At 44.2% G+C, this 20,249-nt stretch overlaps 1 protein-coding gene across 1 annotated transcript; it reads left to right on the top strand.

Annotated features, from left to right (window-relative positions):
* Window positions 1–9,305: 9,305 nt before the first annotated feature.
* epn3b (epsin 3b) lies at window positions 9,306–19,956 on the top strand (the record flags this gene model as incomplete). Its single annotated transcript, XM_080759482.1, has 11 exons — window positions 9,306–9,374; window positions 10,647–10,805; window positions 11,040–11,123; window positions 12,011–12,239; window positions 12,369–12,452; window positions 14,172–14,290; window positions 15,721–15,807; window positions 17,225–17,351; window positions 18,144–18,314; window positions 19,208–19,507; window positions 19,658–19,956. 11 exons carry the CDS (start codon window positions 9,306–9,308, stop codon window positions 19,954–19,956), a joined length of 1,728 nt encoding a protein of 575 aa, XP_080615608.1.
* Window positions 19,957–20,249: the final 293 nt, after the last annotated feature.

The following is a 20,249-nucleotide window of genomic DNA, read 5'->3' as shown; positions in this document are numbered from 1 at the left end:
CCTGCTCGAGGAACTCAGGCTCACTAAATCAGTGGTTCCCAAAGTGGGGTCCAGGGACCCCCAGGGGTTCTTGAGGTTGAGTTCCATGGGGTCCACAGCTAAATGATAGTTAGGAACCAAATGGACCATTTTGAGTCTGTAACTCTGAGAGTGTACAAATGGAACCAAATGGACCGGTTAGAGTTAAATTAACAATATAAATTGGGGTATCAGAGATAGAAATTAGAAATGCCATTAAATGGGGGTCTGTAGACTAATATGCATGTCAAACTCGGGGTCTTTGAATTTAAACGGAGAATTACTGCTAGAGCCGTAAAGATCTTCTCTTATGGGGGTCCCTGCATGGCATATCTTTTCAAATGGAGGGTTGCAGGCTAATTAGTGTCAATTGAATTTGGAGGTCCTTGACATGAACAAGTTAACCACTGCAAATCACTACTTTTACTTTTATAGAAAGGCAATTCCATGATTTTTAAATGTTGATTCCCACAATGTTTATTTTATTTTATTTCTCACTGCATTTTATTTTATTATATATTTATATCGTTGTTGTCCTTTTATTGTGTGATAACATTTGTCTTTTTCATTTCTTTTTCTTCACATTTTGTGAAATCATAATATCATTCCACCATTCTGCTGTCCCTTCATTGATATATGACATCATCAATTTGTTATTCACAGGGAAGTGTTATTAGAAGAACACGTCTTGCTGTTTACTTCGATTTTAGGCAGTTTATACATTTGTTTTGATAAATGCTTTATCTCTCTCTCTTTCTCTGCAGGCGGCAGCTGTGGAGGGAGCTACTGGACAGAATGGCTGCTGAGGCTGTGAGGCTCAGACAACTACTGGGGCTCCCAGAGTCAGATACATGGACAGAACAATCACAACTACTGGGGCTCCCAGAGACTGATACATGGACAGAACAATCACAGCACCCACAAATCACTGATGCATGTGAGTTTCACACTCACGAGCACACACGCGCACACACACACACACACACACACACACACACACACACACACACACACACACACACACTAATATGGACCTAAGTACCACTGAATTGTGATGTGATCTAGATTCAGAGGACAAGCTCAAGAAACAAGAGAAGACTGAGAAAAAGGGAGGGATGGCCGCCACTGAGGAGGAGAAAAAGAAAGGAGACAAAAAAGGAGCTTCTAAGTCGGCAAAAGAGAAATTGCCAGAGGTTCGACAAAAACTGTGCACGCATGTGTGTACCTGACTACAGGATGTGTATGACAAAACAATACCATCTCATGCCACTGGGTGGCAGCAGATAGCTATATAAGGATATTGATTGAGAACATGAGAAAATGCCTTTCTTGGTGTGCATTTGTGTGTGTAACTAACTACTGTACATTTCAGTGTTACGCATCCCACATCAAACCTGTTTTGGTTCATACCTTCATAGGGTCATCCTTATTACTAATTGTTGGCTCATTAAGCTCATAACTCACAGAAAAATATTAGAATTATTAGGCTACAGTTCATAGCCTATTTTCTATCAATTTTTTAGTAAGTTAGTTAGTTAGTTAGTTAGAACAGCTCAGTGCCGTGGCTCAGCGGTTCAGTCTAGGCACCTTGGCTGGTAATCCAGTCATTGTGCCATGGGTTCGATTCCCGATCCCGACGGCCCTTACTGCATGTCACTCCCCCATCTCTCTCCTCAATTCCTGTCAGCCTACTGTCTGTCCCTCCATAAAAAATATAAAATAAAGGCGAAAGCCACAAAAAAATACATTTATAAAAAAAGAACAGCTCAGTGACCCAAAATGGTTCATATTAATAATACAAAATCGCAGGTCTAAAACTTGTATTTCATCTATTTCTAAAGTTTGGAGAGAATTTGATACTTTAACTCCTAGACTAGAGTCTGAAAAATGGTCTGTCACTGACTTTATTTGTCTGACTTTCTCCCTCTGTCTCTTCATGGCGATTGACTCATAGATGAGCCACAGACTATTAATCACTGGGTGCCATGGTAACAGAGAAATGTGTGAGAATGCACACCTGCTCTCCGCCTGTGTCCACAATGTTGAATTCATGGCACCTGTACCAGACATAGCCATCCGTAGCCTTCACAAATGATCCAAAACTCATGATTACTGTCCATGTCAAGGCGTCATGTTGTAGTTCGGTGGTCACCTAACCACCGAAAATCCAGACTATAGGCTCATACAGTCTGGATTTTCGGTGAAGAGAAAACCACTGCCACCGCTCCAGCCCTTCACTCTGTTTTTACTCACCACCGCCCAACGTTATTTCAGCTCCGGTGGTCAGATCACCACAATCCAGACTATGAATAGGCCTTATGTATGAGCCTTTACACTGTTAGAACCGGATTATGATGATGCAACGACTGGCCTCTTGGATGTAACATGTCTGTCTGTCTGTCTGTCTGTCTGTCTGTCTGTCTGTCCACCCTGTGAACAGGAGCGCAGCAAGAAGGGACAGGGAGCGTTGGAGGGGGGGAAGCAGCTCGGGGGGAAGCAGGGGGAGAAGAATCAGGCTAAAGTGTCGTCACTGACCATAGACCAGCAGCACCCCCGCAGGGATGACCACAGCGTCAGACCAGAAATCAGGGACAAATACAGGAAACTTCTGCACCAGCAGGCCAGTGCTTCCTGTGTGTGTGTGTGTGTGTGTGTGTGTGTGTGTGTGTGTGTGTGTGTGTGTGTGTGTGTGTATGCGCGTGCGCACGTACAAGTTTTGTTTGCGTATTCTTCATATTATTGTATATGGTGGTTGTAATTGTAGCAAAACATGCTGACTCTACCTGCATTGTCTGTCTGTCTGTCTAGGTGCATGTTCTGATGGGAGGTCTGGTGGACTCTCTGTGTGACCTGGTGGAGGAGCTTAAGGAGACACAATTGTCAAAAATATAGTGTAATTTATATCCAGTACTTTGTATTGTAATAATTTAAATGTCTAAAATAAAAATGTATATTAAAACAGCACACGTGTGCACGCACACAATTCTATTCTATTCAATGCAAAGGGCTTTATCGGCATGAGAAAACGAGATACGTTTACATTAATGCCAAAGCAAAACCCACACACACACACACACACACACACACACACACACACACACACACACACACACTCTCTCTCTCTCTCTCTCTCTCTCTCTCTCACTCTCTCTCTCTCTCTCACGCACACACTGACGCTCGCTCATTAACGGGAGTGCGGGACCGTAGCTCTGATCCATAGCCTTACTGCTCATGATGCCGTTGCATTGAAGGCATTAGAGCTATGGAACAGAGCTAACGGGACCGCTGACTCCGCAAACCACGCGTGCCCGCCCCCGCCGCGCGTTGTCGTTGTTGTGTTGTGTATGTGTGCTGTGCTGTATCTGTATGCGTGCCTGCCTGCCTGCATGGCTAGCTGCCGGTATGCTGTGCGGTGCCTGTGTGCGTGTGTGTGTGTGTGTGTGTGTGTGTGTGTGGGGGGGGGGGGGTGCCCGAGTGTGCGAGTGATTGAGTGAGAGATGAGCGGCTCTGGCGTGCACGCTGGGTTATCCTTGTCCTATGCGTATGCGGATTTCACGTCTGGCCGATCGGCATCCATCCGGCTCCTGTACCACTCCGCTGAACGGGGACCGGGTAGCAGGCTGCTGCTAGGCCTGCAGCATCCCGTCCGTCGGACTGGCGTTCCCCTTCTCGCTCCGTTCACGGATCTTCAAAACGCAGAGGTGCCGCTTGGCTTCCTACATTTACCGGTCAACGGCGGGAGTGAGCGGTAGTTCAGCCGGTTGGTAGCCTCCTAGGCTCCTGATACCGTTACGAGTCTATTCCAGGCAGCGGACAGGTCGACGCTGTGGAGTAGGAGAGCAGGACGAAGCAGAGAGACGCGGTGTGGAAGGCAGGAGATGAGTGCTCACGGTAAGCAGTGCACATAGGCAGCCTGCGGTGAAAAATGATAATTATTTTTTAACTATGATTAGGCTATAGGCATATTATATGTTTTACTTTATTTCATTTTTTTAATTTACCAAAAACGTTGTATTTAGTCTATATTAACATAGGCCTATGCCTATCTATACTGTTAGTGCAGAAGGTGTTTTCCTGACAACTCGAACATTGCGTTGACCTGCCCTTAGCTTATTATTGTGTAAGAATGTACACATGGACTGCACATAGCCTATACACCTACGGTGAGTCAGTGGACTGTACGAGGGGGCGTGTGTGTGGGAGGGCAGAGGAGGGGTCTCAGGGCCGGCCAGGCCCGGTAATGCAGCCTACTGTACTATGCAGAGCCAGAGAACAGCAGCATGGACGCCCTGGCTGTATCACCACCTGTCAAACGCACCTGCCTGTCCCAGTGCCCATGCGCATGTTTTAAGCAGCGTGGATGACGTAGAGAGGCTGGTACCACGCTCTCCTCTCCTCTCCTCCACACACACAGTCCATATTGTGGACATCACTCAGTCACTTCTTAACTTCTATCCCTTCAACACAACGTACCAGACACTCCACTCAGGTTTATTTTAATGTTCCTTTGGTCAGTATTGAATTTGGTAAATATGCCTTTTCCTTTAAAGCCCCGTCAGACTGGAATACTTTACCAAATAACATTAGATCCATCTCATCATTCCCAGTTTTCAAAAGTGCATTGTCTTCCTACTTCAAAGTCTTATGTTCTTGCTTTCAGTAAATATGCCATTATATCACCATGTTTATTCCGTTATTTAATTATTTTATTTTATTTTGTATTACTATTATCATTATTTAATTATATTTAATTTTATCTATTATTTTTTTTGCACTCACTGTATAGGACATAGAATCTTCATATTGTGCTACATTATATTATGGGATTCAAAGCCGTAATGAGGTTGTAAGGTTTTCAAGGTTTCAATGTTTAATGTTTTGTGTTTTGTGTCCATGTTAGGTGTATGTAATTTGTTTTGTTTTACTGTTTACATGTACAAAAAAGTTGTGACATGTAACTGTGTTGGGAGCCCCTCGAAAATGAGATGGTACATCTCAAGGGGTCTTTTTCCTAATAAAGAAACTTTAATCATCATCATCATCATCACTGCAGAGGATAGCAGTGTTGTTTTGATTTGATTTTAGTTTTAGCCATAGTCTCTTGAATAGTTTTCATTTAGTTTCAGTCACATTTTAGTCACCCGGAATGTTTTAGTGTTAGTCTAGTTTTAGTCGACTAAATATCATAAGATTTTAGTCGACTAAATCTACAGGTGATTTAGTCGACTAAAATGTATTTTGGCGGGCCTTGATAACCGCTGTATAATGGCTGATTTTACACTTGCTGAAAATAGCCAATCTACAAGCTCACAACACGTTGCAGCTTGACGCGTTGTGAGCTTGTAGATCTGCTATTTTCAGCATGCAACCAAGTGTAAAATGACATTTACCAATATATTTAGTCATCGTTACCGGCTTAGTTTTAATTTAGTTTCCATTTACCGGTAGTTTTCGTCAATGAAAAAATGTAGTTGACGGACATTTTTCGTCATAGTTTTAGTTGACGCAGGCTGCTGCTGCTCAACTCAGGTTTCAGAATTAAACCACAATATGGTTTCAACGACCATCTTTCTCTGTGGATTGGGACATTAAATTATTCTAAAGAGCAGTGGACTTTAATGCTCCTTTTTATCCCTATTCAGTTCACTAAGGATACTCCTTCGAAAAAAATGTGATATAACGTGTTGACCTGCAAATACATACCTCAGCAAAGAAGAGCTGAGGAACTGCATACAAACACAAGAAAGAAGAAGGAAGAGTGTGTGTGTGTGTGTGTGTGTGTGTGTGTGTGTGTGTGTGTGTGTGTGTGTGTGTGTGTGTGTGTGTGTGTGTGCATGTATGCGTGTGTGGCGTGCATGCGTGCACATTTGTTAGAGCACAGAGCCAAAGATGATATAGCAGAAAGGTGATACTGATTGAAGTTGCTGATCTTTACTTTCATTTCTGTGCCCTTCATTCCCTCTCTCTCTCGCATGCACACACACACACACACACACACACACACACACACACACACACACACACACACACACACACACACACACACACACACACACACACACACACACACACACACACACACTCTAAGAAAACACATCCTCTTCCTTCTTGTGTTTGTATGCAGTTCCTCAGCTCTTCTTTGCTGAGGTATGTGTTTTCGCAGGCCAACACATCCTATCACTTTTTTTCAAAGGAGCCTTAGTGAACTGAATAGGGATAAAAAGGAGAATTAAATAAGACATTAAAAGAGGCAAGGTGCCATTATTCCCAGGGTGCCATGGTAACAGGACACTGTGAATAACAGTACACGTAGTGATAACAATACTACTAGTAGTAGTGGTAGTAAAATGAATTATATCAGGGTTTATGCTAAACTGCGAATCAAGAGACTGTTATATATTGCTTTACTGTTTATGCTGTTACTGTACATGACATGGGCCAGACCGCTGTCTCTCTTGATTTTAAGAAAACCATACTCCTAAACAGACTCAACTCAATTTTGTCAGTTTCCGACAGTTATATTAAAAATGTGTTTTTGATATTTAAGTCAGCCTCCTGATGGTGCTATAAAAAGCAGATGTGGAAAAATGCAGGGAAAAGGTTTTTCCTTGGCCTCTAGGGAGTGCACATACAAAGCTTTACACAGATCGGTGCAGTTATTGGTAAAAACACGAATCGGCCAGTTATAGCGCCACCATGAGGCTGATTAAAAAAAAAAAAAGTGGCATTTTCTTCCTAGTTCCTATGTTGTGTCCATGATTTGAGGCATTTTGTTCAAAACGGACCGATCTTGCAAACTTCAGAAGGGAATCTTAGCCAATTGGGATGGAATATGGACAATCAGACAGATCCCTGTTGATCATGTGACTATAGAGATAGTGTGTACCGATTTATGTATATGCATAAAATCTGTAGGAATAATAATAATGTATTTATTTATTTAGCAAAAATTGGCCTCAGCAAAAATGTGGGGCAGATGTTCAGAAATGGCATGCAGGGAGTGTGTGTGCACAGTTTGGCAGCGACCGAGCCAACGGTGCCCGACTGTACATGGACAGACGGACACAGTGCAAAACATACTCTCCATGCTCCATGCCTACAGCCTGGTGGACCCAATTATGTATACATAACATAAGGCATGGACAGGAAAAAGAGGAGAGATATTTAGTCTATTCTATAATATCTAGTGCAGCACTAGTTTACCATCATCCACCATGGGTCACAGCTGGATCAGTAGCTTACAGAACAGTGACTATAATGAGTCACAGCTGGATTAGCGTTACAGCTCAGTAGCCAGTGATTAATGAGTCACAACTGGATCAGTATAGGGAGTAGGTTGTGGACGGTGTCTGAGAAAGCGCCCAGACTCAAGAATATGAATAAGCCTTGAGTACTTAAATTCCCATGTGCTCACAGAAATATGAACGTTGAAGGTTGTGTGTGTGTGTGTGTGTGTGTGTGTGTGTGTGTGTGTGTGTGTGTGTGTGCGTCACAGTGTGTGCGTGTGTGAGAGGGACATAGAGAGAGAGAGAGAGAGAGAGAGAGAGAGAGGGAGTCTGTGTTGGCCTGAATAAACTTTACCAGACAGTCTTGTCAGACATTTGAATGCTAACATTCCTTCCTGACCTAAAAATTTGCCAATTGGCATCAATTTACACTTCTTTTGTTACACTCATTCTAAAGCAGGAAAGGAAATAGCGTAGAATCCAGTTGACGTGAATGTTAATTATTTTTTAGTAGGCCTAAATCTTTTCAGTCTGGGTGTATGAACTGGTGACTTCACGATCACGACACATACTCAACTCAATACATTTGTACTGGTTGAACCCTGTCACATGTGTGCCCACAGCTCACCCTATGACCTCTTGTCTTGGTCTAATCTAATGGTTGATTCCTGGAAGGATCTTTAAGGCCAATAAATACTCCTTCCGACTCCATTTCGGAAAGGCTTTCCAAAATATAGTTCAGAGAGTCAGGACATGTGAGCCTCACATTGTGAGGTGCACAAACTGCACATGTTCTGAAGAAAGGTTCTGGGGCTGCCTTTCTGAAGCTCGGAATGACATCAATTTGTAGTTCAATTACCCCCATTTACAAAGACAAGTTTGGACGTTGGAAGGAGAATACGGAACCACTTCAGATTATGAAGCAGGACAGAGCTCTTAGCTAAAGGGATATCCTCTGCTAACCTTTTTTGTTGGTAGCCAGCAGCCACTCAATAGGAATTAACGGCCAATTAGGCTAGTTTTCCTTGTGCTGAAGTAGACTTGGAGTTTATTAGTACACATATTCTCCCTCATTATGCCTCTTGTAACCTGACTTGTAACCAGAATGATGTTCTCTAGATTTGATCGCCTCCTTTACATTGTATGTAGTCGTACCACCAAGCTACTTTTCTGCATTCTTTTTTTCTCTTTCCCTTTCTGTATCATTACCACTTCCTTGGTACTCTCTCTGTCCAGTTGTGAAAAGGAACTGCATGGACATTTACACAAGTAGTGTATTTAAGTACAATTTTAGGTACTTTTACAAAAAAATGCTTTCTTACTATATTCTACTTTACTCTACTTTGAAGAGTTGAGACAAATAACCATTTAAGTCGATAATAATTATCCATAATTTATAAATTATGGATAAGGGGTCAGGACATATGGGTCCTTTGGGGGAGACTTAAATGGTTCTTTGTCTGAACTCTTCAATTATTTGCAAACTTTAGTTATTAGTGTATTTTAAAGGCTCTGAGAGATTTTAGGCTAAAATGGTTGCAGAAGAAGTTCTGAAGCGGGCAGGCAGATGGAGATGTTCTCGAGGTCAATTTTATTGCAGAGACAGTCATGACATCCGACCACCCCAAGAGCCTTGTGACAGACAGCTGTATTTATAGTTTAAACAGTTTAAGATTGAATTATGGTGCATTTATTAAATTAGTTAATTTGCAGGTTTAAAATATTAAGCCCTATTTCTGGACTGAATACTGGTCTTTTATTTACTTGTGACAGAGTATTTCTACAGTACATTAATTGTAGCATTGCTACTTCTACTTAATTGTAGCATTGCTACTTCTACTTAATTGTAGCACTGCTATTTCTACTCAAGTAAAGCATCTGAGACTACTTATTCCACCACTGTCTCTCTGTCTCTCTCCCTCTCTCCCTCTCTCCCTCACTCCTTCAGTGTTGATAAACCCCACTGTCAGACGAGAGGAGCCTCATCCACCATAGCTGCCCCCCCCAGCCCTCTGAGGGGCTCGTTGTTTACTGTTCAATTCCTCTACCACCTCTGTCACCATGACAACCTCAGCCCTGCGACGGCAGGTGAAGAACATTGTACATAACTACTCCGAAGCTGAGATAAAGGTAAGAAGTCATGTGTTGATTCAACGGAAGCACGTGCAATAAATGTGTTGTAAAATGCTTCTAATACAATGTCTAGTTGCTGACAATACTTTGGTAATTTGTTTAATTGAAAATCTCTAAATTGTTTGCAGCCCACCCATCTGACCCCATTAGTCAGAAGGGTGGGCCGTGTTTTTCTTTTAATGATCAATGAATTGTGTTCCGGCTTGGATCAATGGAACTACTGTAGTATGAAGTGTAGATGTAGAGCCAAATTCACAACGGAAATATAAGACCAGGTGTAAATGAAATGCATAATGATAGCGTATTTATCCGTCCGATCAAGCTGCGACAAGCTCACGTGTCATTCAGCAAAGGTGGCGTAATTATTTGTGTGGATCGCCCGTGTATCTCATTTCGCCTCTTTCCCAAGCGATTTGCCTGGTGTCGCCTGGTTTAATGGAACATCCACGCCCATTCCACGCCATATAAGGCAACAGGAAATATCTGTCTTCGGATGAAAAACATCATCACAGCCTGCAAAATGCACAGATCCCCAAGCAACAGTGAACGTGGTGCTCCGCGATGCACCTCACCGCATGAGCTTGTGGAGCAGTTTATTTTGACAGCAATGTCAACGGACTGAATGTTATAAAGTATAGGCTAGATCATAACCAACTCGTTCATTTATTGATTTAAGTATAGCCTACTTGGCAATTATATTACCTATAAAGAGCCATTTCTATTGAACAATTGCACACTCGCCTTTGCAGAGGTAAAATTTAAATCTGATCATTTTCATTATTTGATTTATTGATTACTGGGGTCACTGATTGAATCCCTGCCCTGCACTGTCCCACTACATTGGATTTGGAAAGGAAATGGAATAATGTAGCCTACATGGACAGGACAGATTTAATCCATCCCGGACCTTTTGCCTTTTCTTTCTTTTTTTTCTTGAGGGATTAATCCGTTTTTGGACGTCGAAAAACATCTGAGTAGACTACTTATTCCACAACTTTCTCGGTGTCTCTTCAGCATGAAGACTAAATAAAGCCTTCTAAATAAATATACGCATGCCTTGATCACTGGTACACCACCCTCCGAGCTGACTTGGATCTGAGCATTTTATGACCAACGTCCGTCAACGTGACGGCCAAGTTCAAGTTCATGAATTCCACACGTAACGTGGCAATCCTCGTAAATGTCCGTACACTCACGATATGAGCGTAAACGGCGTTGTGAATTTGGTCCAATGTCTTCACACAGCTTGCTCTGTCTGATGGCGTGTAGGTACGTGAGGCCACTTCTAATGACCCGTGGGGACCCTCGTCCTCGCTCATGTCAGAGATCGCTGACCTGACCTTCAACGTAGTGGCGTTTGCCGAGGTGATGGGTATGGTCTGGAAACGCCTCAATGACAGCGGCAAAAACTGGAGACACGTCTACAAGGTGAGCTTAATATTATTAATAACGTCTGTCAACTCTCAAATGGGAAACGTGTCATGCAACAACACAGGAATTAGATTTAAGTAGGGCAGTCCTGTTGCCAGTTGAGTTACAGTAAGTGACATTACTATTATTGTTCAGGTGACGACACTATACAATTCTTATCATTTACAAATGTAACTGTCTACTTCTAGATCCAGTAACTATGATAGTACAGTAACTGTTACGTGATTTCAGGCCCTGACTCTGTTGGACTACCTGCTAAAGACAGGCTCAGAGAGAGTGGCCCAACAGTGCCGTGAGAATGCCTTCACGATTCAGGTACTGACCCAACACCGCTGGGGCATGGTCGTGGTGGGTGGGTCACAGATTTAAATAAACGATTCAATATTTATTAATTGTTAAGCCACCATATATACAATAACATTTTATTCACTTTATAAATACTTGCGTAATGGGGATATTTGAAATTGTTGACCTGTCATCTGAATTGTTTCCTCGTTTCTATTTTGTCATTGCCAATCAAGCTGTAGGTTGTAGGTTTGTTCCTTCTTCATTTACAAAGTTTGCACTTCGTGGGTCTTTGATGGTTGGGAAGTAGAAGGAAGCCACAGTCCTTGCTAATGTTTGGAACATGTCAAATATGCCCCTCTTCATAGGTCATCTAGACAGTTCTAGTTTGGCTTTGATTGCAGCCACTTTATCTGCCATTCTCCCCTGAAGTGAAAGGAGCAGGTTGAATATGTCACACAAGTAAGCTCGTTTTTCGACCCATTCCACATCATTGAAATATGCTGCCACCCCGGAGCAAGAGATCGGCTTGAGGGTGGCTGTCCTACAGATTTAGAGTTAGAATATTATACAAAAACAAAATTTCGTATGGACTGGCATCATGGACCATACGTGAATGGTCTGCCAGGTTGGGGACCCCTGCTGTACAGTATATCTACTGTACTGTATACAGTATTTGTATATGGTCATTGTGTGTGTCATAATCAATTGAAATGTGTAAGGAAGTAGAGATTATCATTAAGACACTATTAAGTGGTAACGACAATCTGTTCTTTTCATCTATGCAGTGATTGATGGAGTATAAATAGGGCTTCACCCTCTACCTACAGTATCTGCATTAAACTTGCATCCACCCTTGTAACCACTAAGGCCACGTACTCCCCTAAGATTGTCCCATGCATGCGTGGTTCATTCAGACGCTGCGAGACTTCCAGTACGTGGATCGTGATGGCAGAGACCAGGGGGCCAACGTCAGGGAGAAGGCCCGCCAGCTGGTGTGCCTTCTACGGGACGAGGAACGCCTCCGCCAGGAGAGGAGCCAGGCCTTGAAGACCAAGGAGCGCATGGCTGGGGGAGGAAGTAGTGGAGTAGTTGGAGGGGGAGGCGGTGGAGGAACAGGTGGAGGAGGAGGAGGAGGAGGAGGGGGTGGTGGTGGTGGTGGTGGTGGTGGTGGAGGAGGAGAGGCTGTTGGAGGAGGAGAGGGTGTTGGAGGAGGAGGAGCTGTTGGAGGAGGAGGAGCCATGTATGGAGGTGTGCCTCCATCGTACCACCCAGGCAGGCGGACCAGCCAGCCCAGCATGGCTGTGCTCTATGGAGAGGAGTTCAGTCGCTCCAGAGGCTCCCCGTCCTCCTTTAACTGTACGTGAACGCATTTTAAATTGCACCCAGCCTTGTAGGTCTGGGCTGTGTCTGTCTTTTGGCTGTTTATCAGCTTCTCTCTCAGTGACTTCCACTACACCACTTCGTCAACAGCCACGCCCGGGTTATTGTCAATGGATAGGGATAACCCTAACCTTAACCTCACACTAAAAAACTAACACTAACCTTAAACTCACATTAGTTGGGCTATATTGGGACATGTTTTGGAGTCAGAAGTAAGACACCCATGGCAGGGTTTCAAGTAGTGATCTCGGGTCTTAAAGGGGAATAGCCTACCACTCATTTTCAACATTTTACTATGTCATTAATATAGCTTTGAGCCGTGGAAATAATAAAAAGGTCTCCCTATTCTGTGTTTCCTAGAACTGTAGGTCTGAAAAAAAAGATTTTTTTAGTAGCCACAGTATAATAAAATGTTGAAAATGAGTGGTATTCCCCTTTAACACTATGAGCCACAGGGCTTGATGTTCTATCACAGTTTTTTGTTGTTGTTCTTTTAAGTGTTGTTCTGGATGTTATTTGAAACGCTATCCAGTGAAAACCACCTGGGAGGCATTGCAGGACGTGGCCATTGACCAAGTGGTGAAGGGAAAAGGTTAACCTCCAGTAACTAGTGGGCTGGCAAACTGGCCATCAGTAGAGGACTATGCCTGTACTGGGCAGATAGCAGGTGTATGTAAACTGGCCATCAGTAGAGGACTATGCCTGTACTGGGCAGATAGCAGGTGTATGTAAACTGGCCATCAGTAGAGGACTATGCCTGTACTGGGCAGATAGCAGGTGTATGTAAACTGGCCATCAGTAGAGGACTATGCCTGTACTGGCAGGTGTATGTAAACTGGCCATCAGTAGAGGACTATGCCTGTACTGGCAGGTGTATGTAAACTGGCCATCAGTAGAGGACTATGCCTGTACTGGGCAGATAGCAGGTGTAAACTGGCCATCAGTAGAGGACTATGCCTGTACTGGGCAGATAGCAGGTGTATGTAAACTGGCCATCAGTAGAGGACTATGCCTGTACTGGCAGGTGTATGTAAACTGGCCATCAGTAGAGCACTATGCCTGTACTGGCAGGTGTATGTAAACTGGCCATCAGTAGAGGACTATGCCTGTACTGGCAGGTGTATGTAAACTGGCCATCAGTAGAGGACTATGCCTGTACTGGCAGGTGTATGTAAACTGGCCATCAGTAGAGGACTATGCCTGTACTGGGCAGATAGCAGGTGTAAACTGGCCATCAGTAGAGGACTATGCCTGTACTGGGCAGATAGCAGGTGTAAACTGGCCATCAGTAGAGGACTATGCCTGTACTGGGCAGATAGCAGGTGTAAACTGGCCATCAGTAGAGGACTATGCCTGTACTGGGCAGATAGCAGGTGTATGTAAACTGGCCATCAGTAGAGGACTATGCCTGTACTGGCAGGTGTATGTAAAGCAGGTTAAATCAAAGTTTGGGGGAAGAGAGCCATGGTTGGAAATCAACATAGTTAATCAGGCAGAGTCATATCATTAACATGCATCAGGTGCTTGAGGCTCGAGACGATCACTCACTCAGAAGATGATCAATAATGCCATGTCAGACTGCAAACATTCAATGTCCCTAATTATTGCCTAGGACCTCACCATCTCTTCCTCCTTTCTTCCTTTGCCTCCATCTCTGTATATTCACCCCTCACTCTATTCCCCCCCACACCCCAGCCTCTTCCTCGTCTCCCCGTGCAGCGTCAGATCTGGAGCAGGCTCGCCCTCAGACCAGCGGGGAGGAGGAGCTTCAGCTGCAGCTAGCCCTCGCCATGAGCAGAGAGGAGAGCCAGAAGGTAATAGCACAGTAAGCACACACAGGCCTCACATAAAGTACAGTACTATACACTGTACAATCCTCAGTGTTCATCCAAGTGAAAATGTTCAAATGGACCATTTGGTTCAACATGGTACCCAGAAGAAGAAGATGTTTTGATGCGATTGTGCATGTGCAGTAGACACCAGGCACCCAAATGAGATGAGAAAGACCTACAGCATATCATTGCTGCCGGGGAGGAAACCACCTAACTTGCAGGGACTTAAGTTACCCCCAATCCGACTTGATACTGAGTACCAAGCAGGGAGGCTTTGGGTCCCAGTCTTTGGTATGACCCCGCCGGGGATCGAACCCCAACCTCCCAGTCTCAGGGCTAAAACCACAAGGCCACTGAGCTGGTCCATGAGTATGCATTATACGGTTAAATTGTGATCTGAACAGTTCTCCGCCCACTAACCTCCCTGCTCTCCCTGGTGACCCTCCTTCCTCCCTGAGAGGATTGAGGAAGGGTATAACCTACATATAGCATATCTTATACTCCATCATGCAAGGGTGTCACTTACAAGCCAACGATGAGTATGCTCCTTCTCATCCGTCTCATGACTGTTGATGTAGGATGTCTCTGTAGACAAATCCATGCAGGCTGCCCTGGGTGCAATCATAGCTGCGGTGTCACACACAGCTTGATACGGCAGCATTACTCCATGGATTTGTCTATGGTCTATATCAGGGATGTGGTGATGTAGGATGACTTAGTAGGACTGTGGTGATGTAGTGTCCTTATGTGCCCTTGCCTGCTGTGTTCTCCTCAGTGTTCATTCAAAGGGAAAACCAGCCCAGCCTGAGTAAATGAACAACTTAAGCCCTATTTTATATTTCATTGCATGATGGTGTTGCACAAAAATTGCCAACGTACAAGCTCACAACGTGTTGTGGAGTGACGCATTGTGAGCTTGTAGGTCGGCTATTTATTTTCACAATGTTTGAGAATTGTTGAAAATGTCCTCATAATGACAAAAAAAGTCAGGTTGAAAGTGAGTGGAAAAAGTATTCACAATTTTTACTTAAGTAAAAGTATTATAGAAATGCTCTTTTACAAGTAAAAGTCTGGAAGTACTATACAAAAGTAATCAATACAAAAGTATTGGCATCACATAAATGTACATAAAGTACCCAAAGTAAAATTACAGAATGTCCCATTTCAAGTTTTCAAATGTATAATGTAAATGTAAATCTTTTGAAAATAGCCTCCATCTACAAACTCACAATATGGTTGATCTCACTTCCGCTTGCTTGTCCAAACTCACCCTGTGCCCTTCGTAAAATTATGTTATAAATTATAACACACAAACACTCTGGGTCAAGCCAACCACAGTGTTTCTCCATGTGTCTGTCCACAGCATTGGCATAGTAATTATTCTGATGGTCTCATAATGCCGTCCCTTGCAGGAGCATCGCTGTCGCCAAGGAGACGAGTCTTTATTGAAGAAGGCCCTGGATAACAGCAGGCAGGATGGCCAAACAGGCACACGAGAGGTGGGTGTGTTGGTGAGGGGCACACGTGTGCATGCATGAAAAGACGGGCAGATGCGCGCGTGTGTGTGTGTGTGTGTGTGTGTGTGTGTGTGTGTGTGTGTGTGTGTGCCTACAGTGTGTGTGTGCCTACAATGTGTGTGCGTGGGTGGGAGGCTTTTGGAAGGCATTGAAGAGGAGTGAGTGTTTGGTGCATGACTGTACAACCACTTGTCCTATGCGAAAGGTTTTTTGAGTGGTGCAACCACTCCAAGGAACAGCAATGTCCGTGTTAACCTACCTACGGTATGTGACTACGTATGTGACTATGAGTACCAGTAGGGGCAAGAGTGGCGCTGTTGTGCCATAAACAGAGAGAGAGAGATAGGGCTGCACTGTTGCCTGCTAATGAGAGAGAGAGAGAGAGAGAGAGAGAGAGAGAGAGAGAGAGAGAGAGAGAGAGAGAGCGCGCAAGAGAGGGAGGGGGGGGTGGCAGGGGGAGAGGGGAGTTGCACCACTCAGTTCACACAGGTGTAAAAAAAAAATAGTCGATAGCCGATGTACAAGTTCACAATGCATCACAAATACTGTAGGGTTTAAGGGCATGGGGGAATTGTTAGAGAGCTGAGAAGGAGGAGTTGTATGCAGAACGGTAATGACTTAGTCTCCTCTCTAACCTTGAGCTCAGCGTGACATTTGCCTGAAAACATGCTCCTTATCATGCAGCGCACCAGAAATCTTACTCATTGGCCTGTCACAAACCAATTAGAATCCCCCACTGTCTTCGTTTCCATAGCTTGTGCTTGCTCATCTGTTGGTTTTAGTCCTCCAAAATCAGCAATATAATGCAAATAAATCACACTCGTGTGTGACGGGTGCTCTTATCATCATACATCATACAATTTGCATCCTCACTTTTCTGCCGTACTTTGCTCAACCGATCAAATCATCTCAATTCCGTGATCAACCAATCAAATCATCGCTATGATTCACACAAACACACAATGCTGGACTTTAAGCAATGATGGTTCTCAGGATGTCTCCGCTAGGCGGAAGTACAGCTGCTATGACGCAATCGCCATAGCAGTCAAAATTGTTAAGCAAACAGCCGTCAGCTTTTGGTTCAGCAGCACGTGTGTGTGTGTGTGCGGTGTGCGCATGTGTGTGTGACACTGTGTGTGTGCGTGTGCATGTTCACTATAATAAACGTTACCAAATCGTTATGGCTATCAGTGGCACACCTAATGAGCTATGTAGCCTACTCAAACTATGCCGGTGACAAACCAAAGCTAACAGTTGATCAACTAATGTTGACGATTATGACGAATGTGTGTGTAGAAGGCTACTGAAACGTTTTGAAGGCAAAAGCTTGCTACAAGTTGTCGCTTCTCTGAAGGGGCAGAGCTTGCATTCATCTATAGCCTGATTTTCCTCTCTGTAGTCCGCCATGTTGGACCTTGTGGACGTATTTGGTCCTTCGCCCTCTGAAGCTCCTTCCCCCTCTAATGACCCCTGGAACACTGCCCAGCCCGCCTGTGATATCACCTCTGACCCCTGGGGCTCTATAGGTGAGGAAGTGGTGGTCACAAACAACCAAAGACATATGCATACACAAAACATTGCAGAAGCCTTAATTGTATCTCTGTCTAAAAAAAAAAGTTTGTTAATGTTCATAAAGTAAGGCACTGCTTCATCATGCAACAAAAGTAGCACAAATAGCCGATCTACAAGATAAGATAAGGCCGTTATTGCCCCCACTGGGGAAATTCAGGCGCCAAAGGCAGTTACATCAATTAAAAACAGATGGAAACAAAATGGAAAGCAGATAGAGCATGATGGAGAGACATCACCCTCAAGGCAACACCATCAGTAAGGTGGCAAAAAGAAAGAAAGAAAAGTAATGTAATCTCAATCTCAATTCGTAGCATCATGATGTGATATTTGTTTTAGAACAGCAGTTTTTACTATTGAAAGACTATTAAAGTGATTATTTTTAATGTGGGTTTTATACATATTGAACCAATGAAATGTATAAACAAGAGGTTGTGACTAAACAATAACTACATGCAGTGCTAGTGTGTGGTTGTGGTGTGTAGTGGAAAAGAGGTTATTGAAAGGTATAGTAGTTTTCGACATACAAGGTTTCCACCCGACAGCAACGAGGGGCATTATAACACCAATGCTATCTTCCTACATTTTCTAAATGTGTTTCATTGCAGTGTGCATGGTTTTCTAAAATCAGAATGCCTAGACACAGCAGTAAATAGCCAAACACAATCACTCTATTTTGGTTAGTAAACAAATTAATGATTTCGCCCTGAACTGGGCAGAAAACTAATCCCGTCTCCCTGTCTCAGCAGCAGTCCAGTCTAGCACTCCTGTGGTTGGTAGCCCTTGGGCTGCCCGCACCTCTGCCACATGCCTGTCCAATCCCTGGGCCCCATCTACAGACTCCCCTTCAGACCCCTGGAAAGCCACACCTACGTCTTCCAGCCCCATCAATCATGGTTGGGAGAGTCCTTGTCACACAGGTGCCGTTAAGAAATACTGGTGGTCACCCTCACAAGCGCTCATCATCAATCGTACTCAAAGTCATACAGTGTTGAGCATATGAATGCAACATTAATGGACACTTTGATGATTACATTGAAGCTATCTGCACAATGCCATATGAGTCAAAATCAAATTATAACATTGTGTTTGTTTTTATTAAAAGGTCAAAGTTATATTATTTTCATAGTAATCACTGTTATAGTGTTTGTTCAGTAACAGGGAACTCCCCATATCTCCAGCTCTTTAGTAATTAGAAAATGCATATTCAGGTGGCTTGACAATTGAGCATCCATTTATGAGCTTCAATTTTATAGTGTTCTTTCTGCTAGTTTCATTATTTCCAATTTCACTTGTTTATCCAGTCTGTGCTCCTGATGGGATGAAATTGGTATCACGAAATGAAAATTTATTTTTTGTTTGCTTAACGAGGTGGAGAGATGGGGAAACTCCTGTTACTGAACAAATTATTACTATCAGAATAAAGATCCATTTAACACTTATTTTAACAACAAATATCACATACCTTTATATGATGGCATATTTGACAAACCATGTACTGTACTCATCAGCAGTCATTTTGGTGTACAGGGACTGATGAGACAGATCCATTCTCTGTACAAGAAGAGGAGCGGCCTAAAAGGGAAGCTCCTCAATTCTCCCCCCAATCTGTCAGAGTCACAGGTAGAATGACCCTTTCTCACAGGACATAATTAAAAAAAAAGATTTTGTCTGAGTAGATTTCAAACAAAGAACAGTAAAAGTGTTTGAAACATTGAATGCTTGGGCCCCAGTCTGGTGAGGGAGGGTACGCTTCACAGCCCCATTCCCTCGCATTCTCACAAGCCTTTTGAAATGTATTTCTATCCTCCAGATGTGGATGAAGACCCTTTTGGCGTAAAAGATGATCCTGACCCATTTTGTCGAGTAGAGAGAGAGCTTGACCCATTTGGGGCAGAGCCCCCAGTGAACCCCCTGGTTAACGGTGGAGGCACCGCCAGTCCAGAGATGTTTGACCTTTCCCGTCTTGCACCTCCACTCGGTGCCCCACATAGACGCATGTGTCGGACCCCAGAGGCCTTTTTGGGTGCTACTGGGGCCTCCCTGGTCAACCTGGATGCCCTCATCCCGTCCAACCCACCTACCACGACGCACAATAACCCCTTCCTCTCAGGTGACTTGTTTTACACACACACACACACACACACACACACACACACACACGCGCGCGCACGCACACACACACAATTGTAATATTTCATAAGAATTGTGACAAAATGTCAATCTGTCTTCTCCTTTCTCCCCCCACCCCCCCACCTTGCAGGTCTGAGTGCTCCTTCTCCCACTAACCCGTTCCACTGCGACCAGCCTCGTCTTACCCTCAACCAGATGCGGCCAACCTCTACCTCCCCACTTCCCCCGCACATGCTCTCCTACAGCCCCTCCCTCCCCCTCCCTCTACCTCACCAGCCCCCCACCCTCCCGTCCTCCCTCACCCAGCCTCCGGCCGGCCTCCTGGACCTCCCCTCTAATCTCCCGCGGCCTCTGCTCCCCCTCTCCCCCCGGCCGGCGTCCAACCCAAACTTCCAGGCGCGCACACACAGCCACAACCCTTTTCTCTGAAGCTCTCGTGCCCGACATTACCTTCATCTCTCCCTGGGCTGTCGGGGGACACTGTGGAACGGACCGTTTCTAGTGGGCTGGGCCGAATCTATGTCTCTGATCGAGACTCTCGCTTAGATTCACAAAGCTTGCACTGGCTTGAACTGAAATACAGATCCGGAAGTCTGATGTCGGTGTGAAGACTGAACACTTGAAATGGAATAAGCTCGGACTGCTTGTCTTTGTGGAAAGATACCTCAGCTGCTAAATCTTGAATTCTCGAAGAAAGAATCTGCTCACATGCACACGCTGTG

Source organism: Protomyctophum bolini (assembly GCF_963924005.1).
Source record: "Protomyctophum bolini genome assembly, chromosome: 3".
Classification (NCBI taxonomy): Eukaryota; Metazoa; Chordata; class Actinopteri; order Myctophiformes; family Myctophidae; genus Protomyctophum; species Protomyctophum bolini.
Note: the sequence above shows the minus strand (reverse complement) of the source record. Positions and strands in the feature narration are given on the sequence as shown.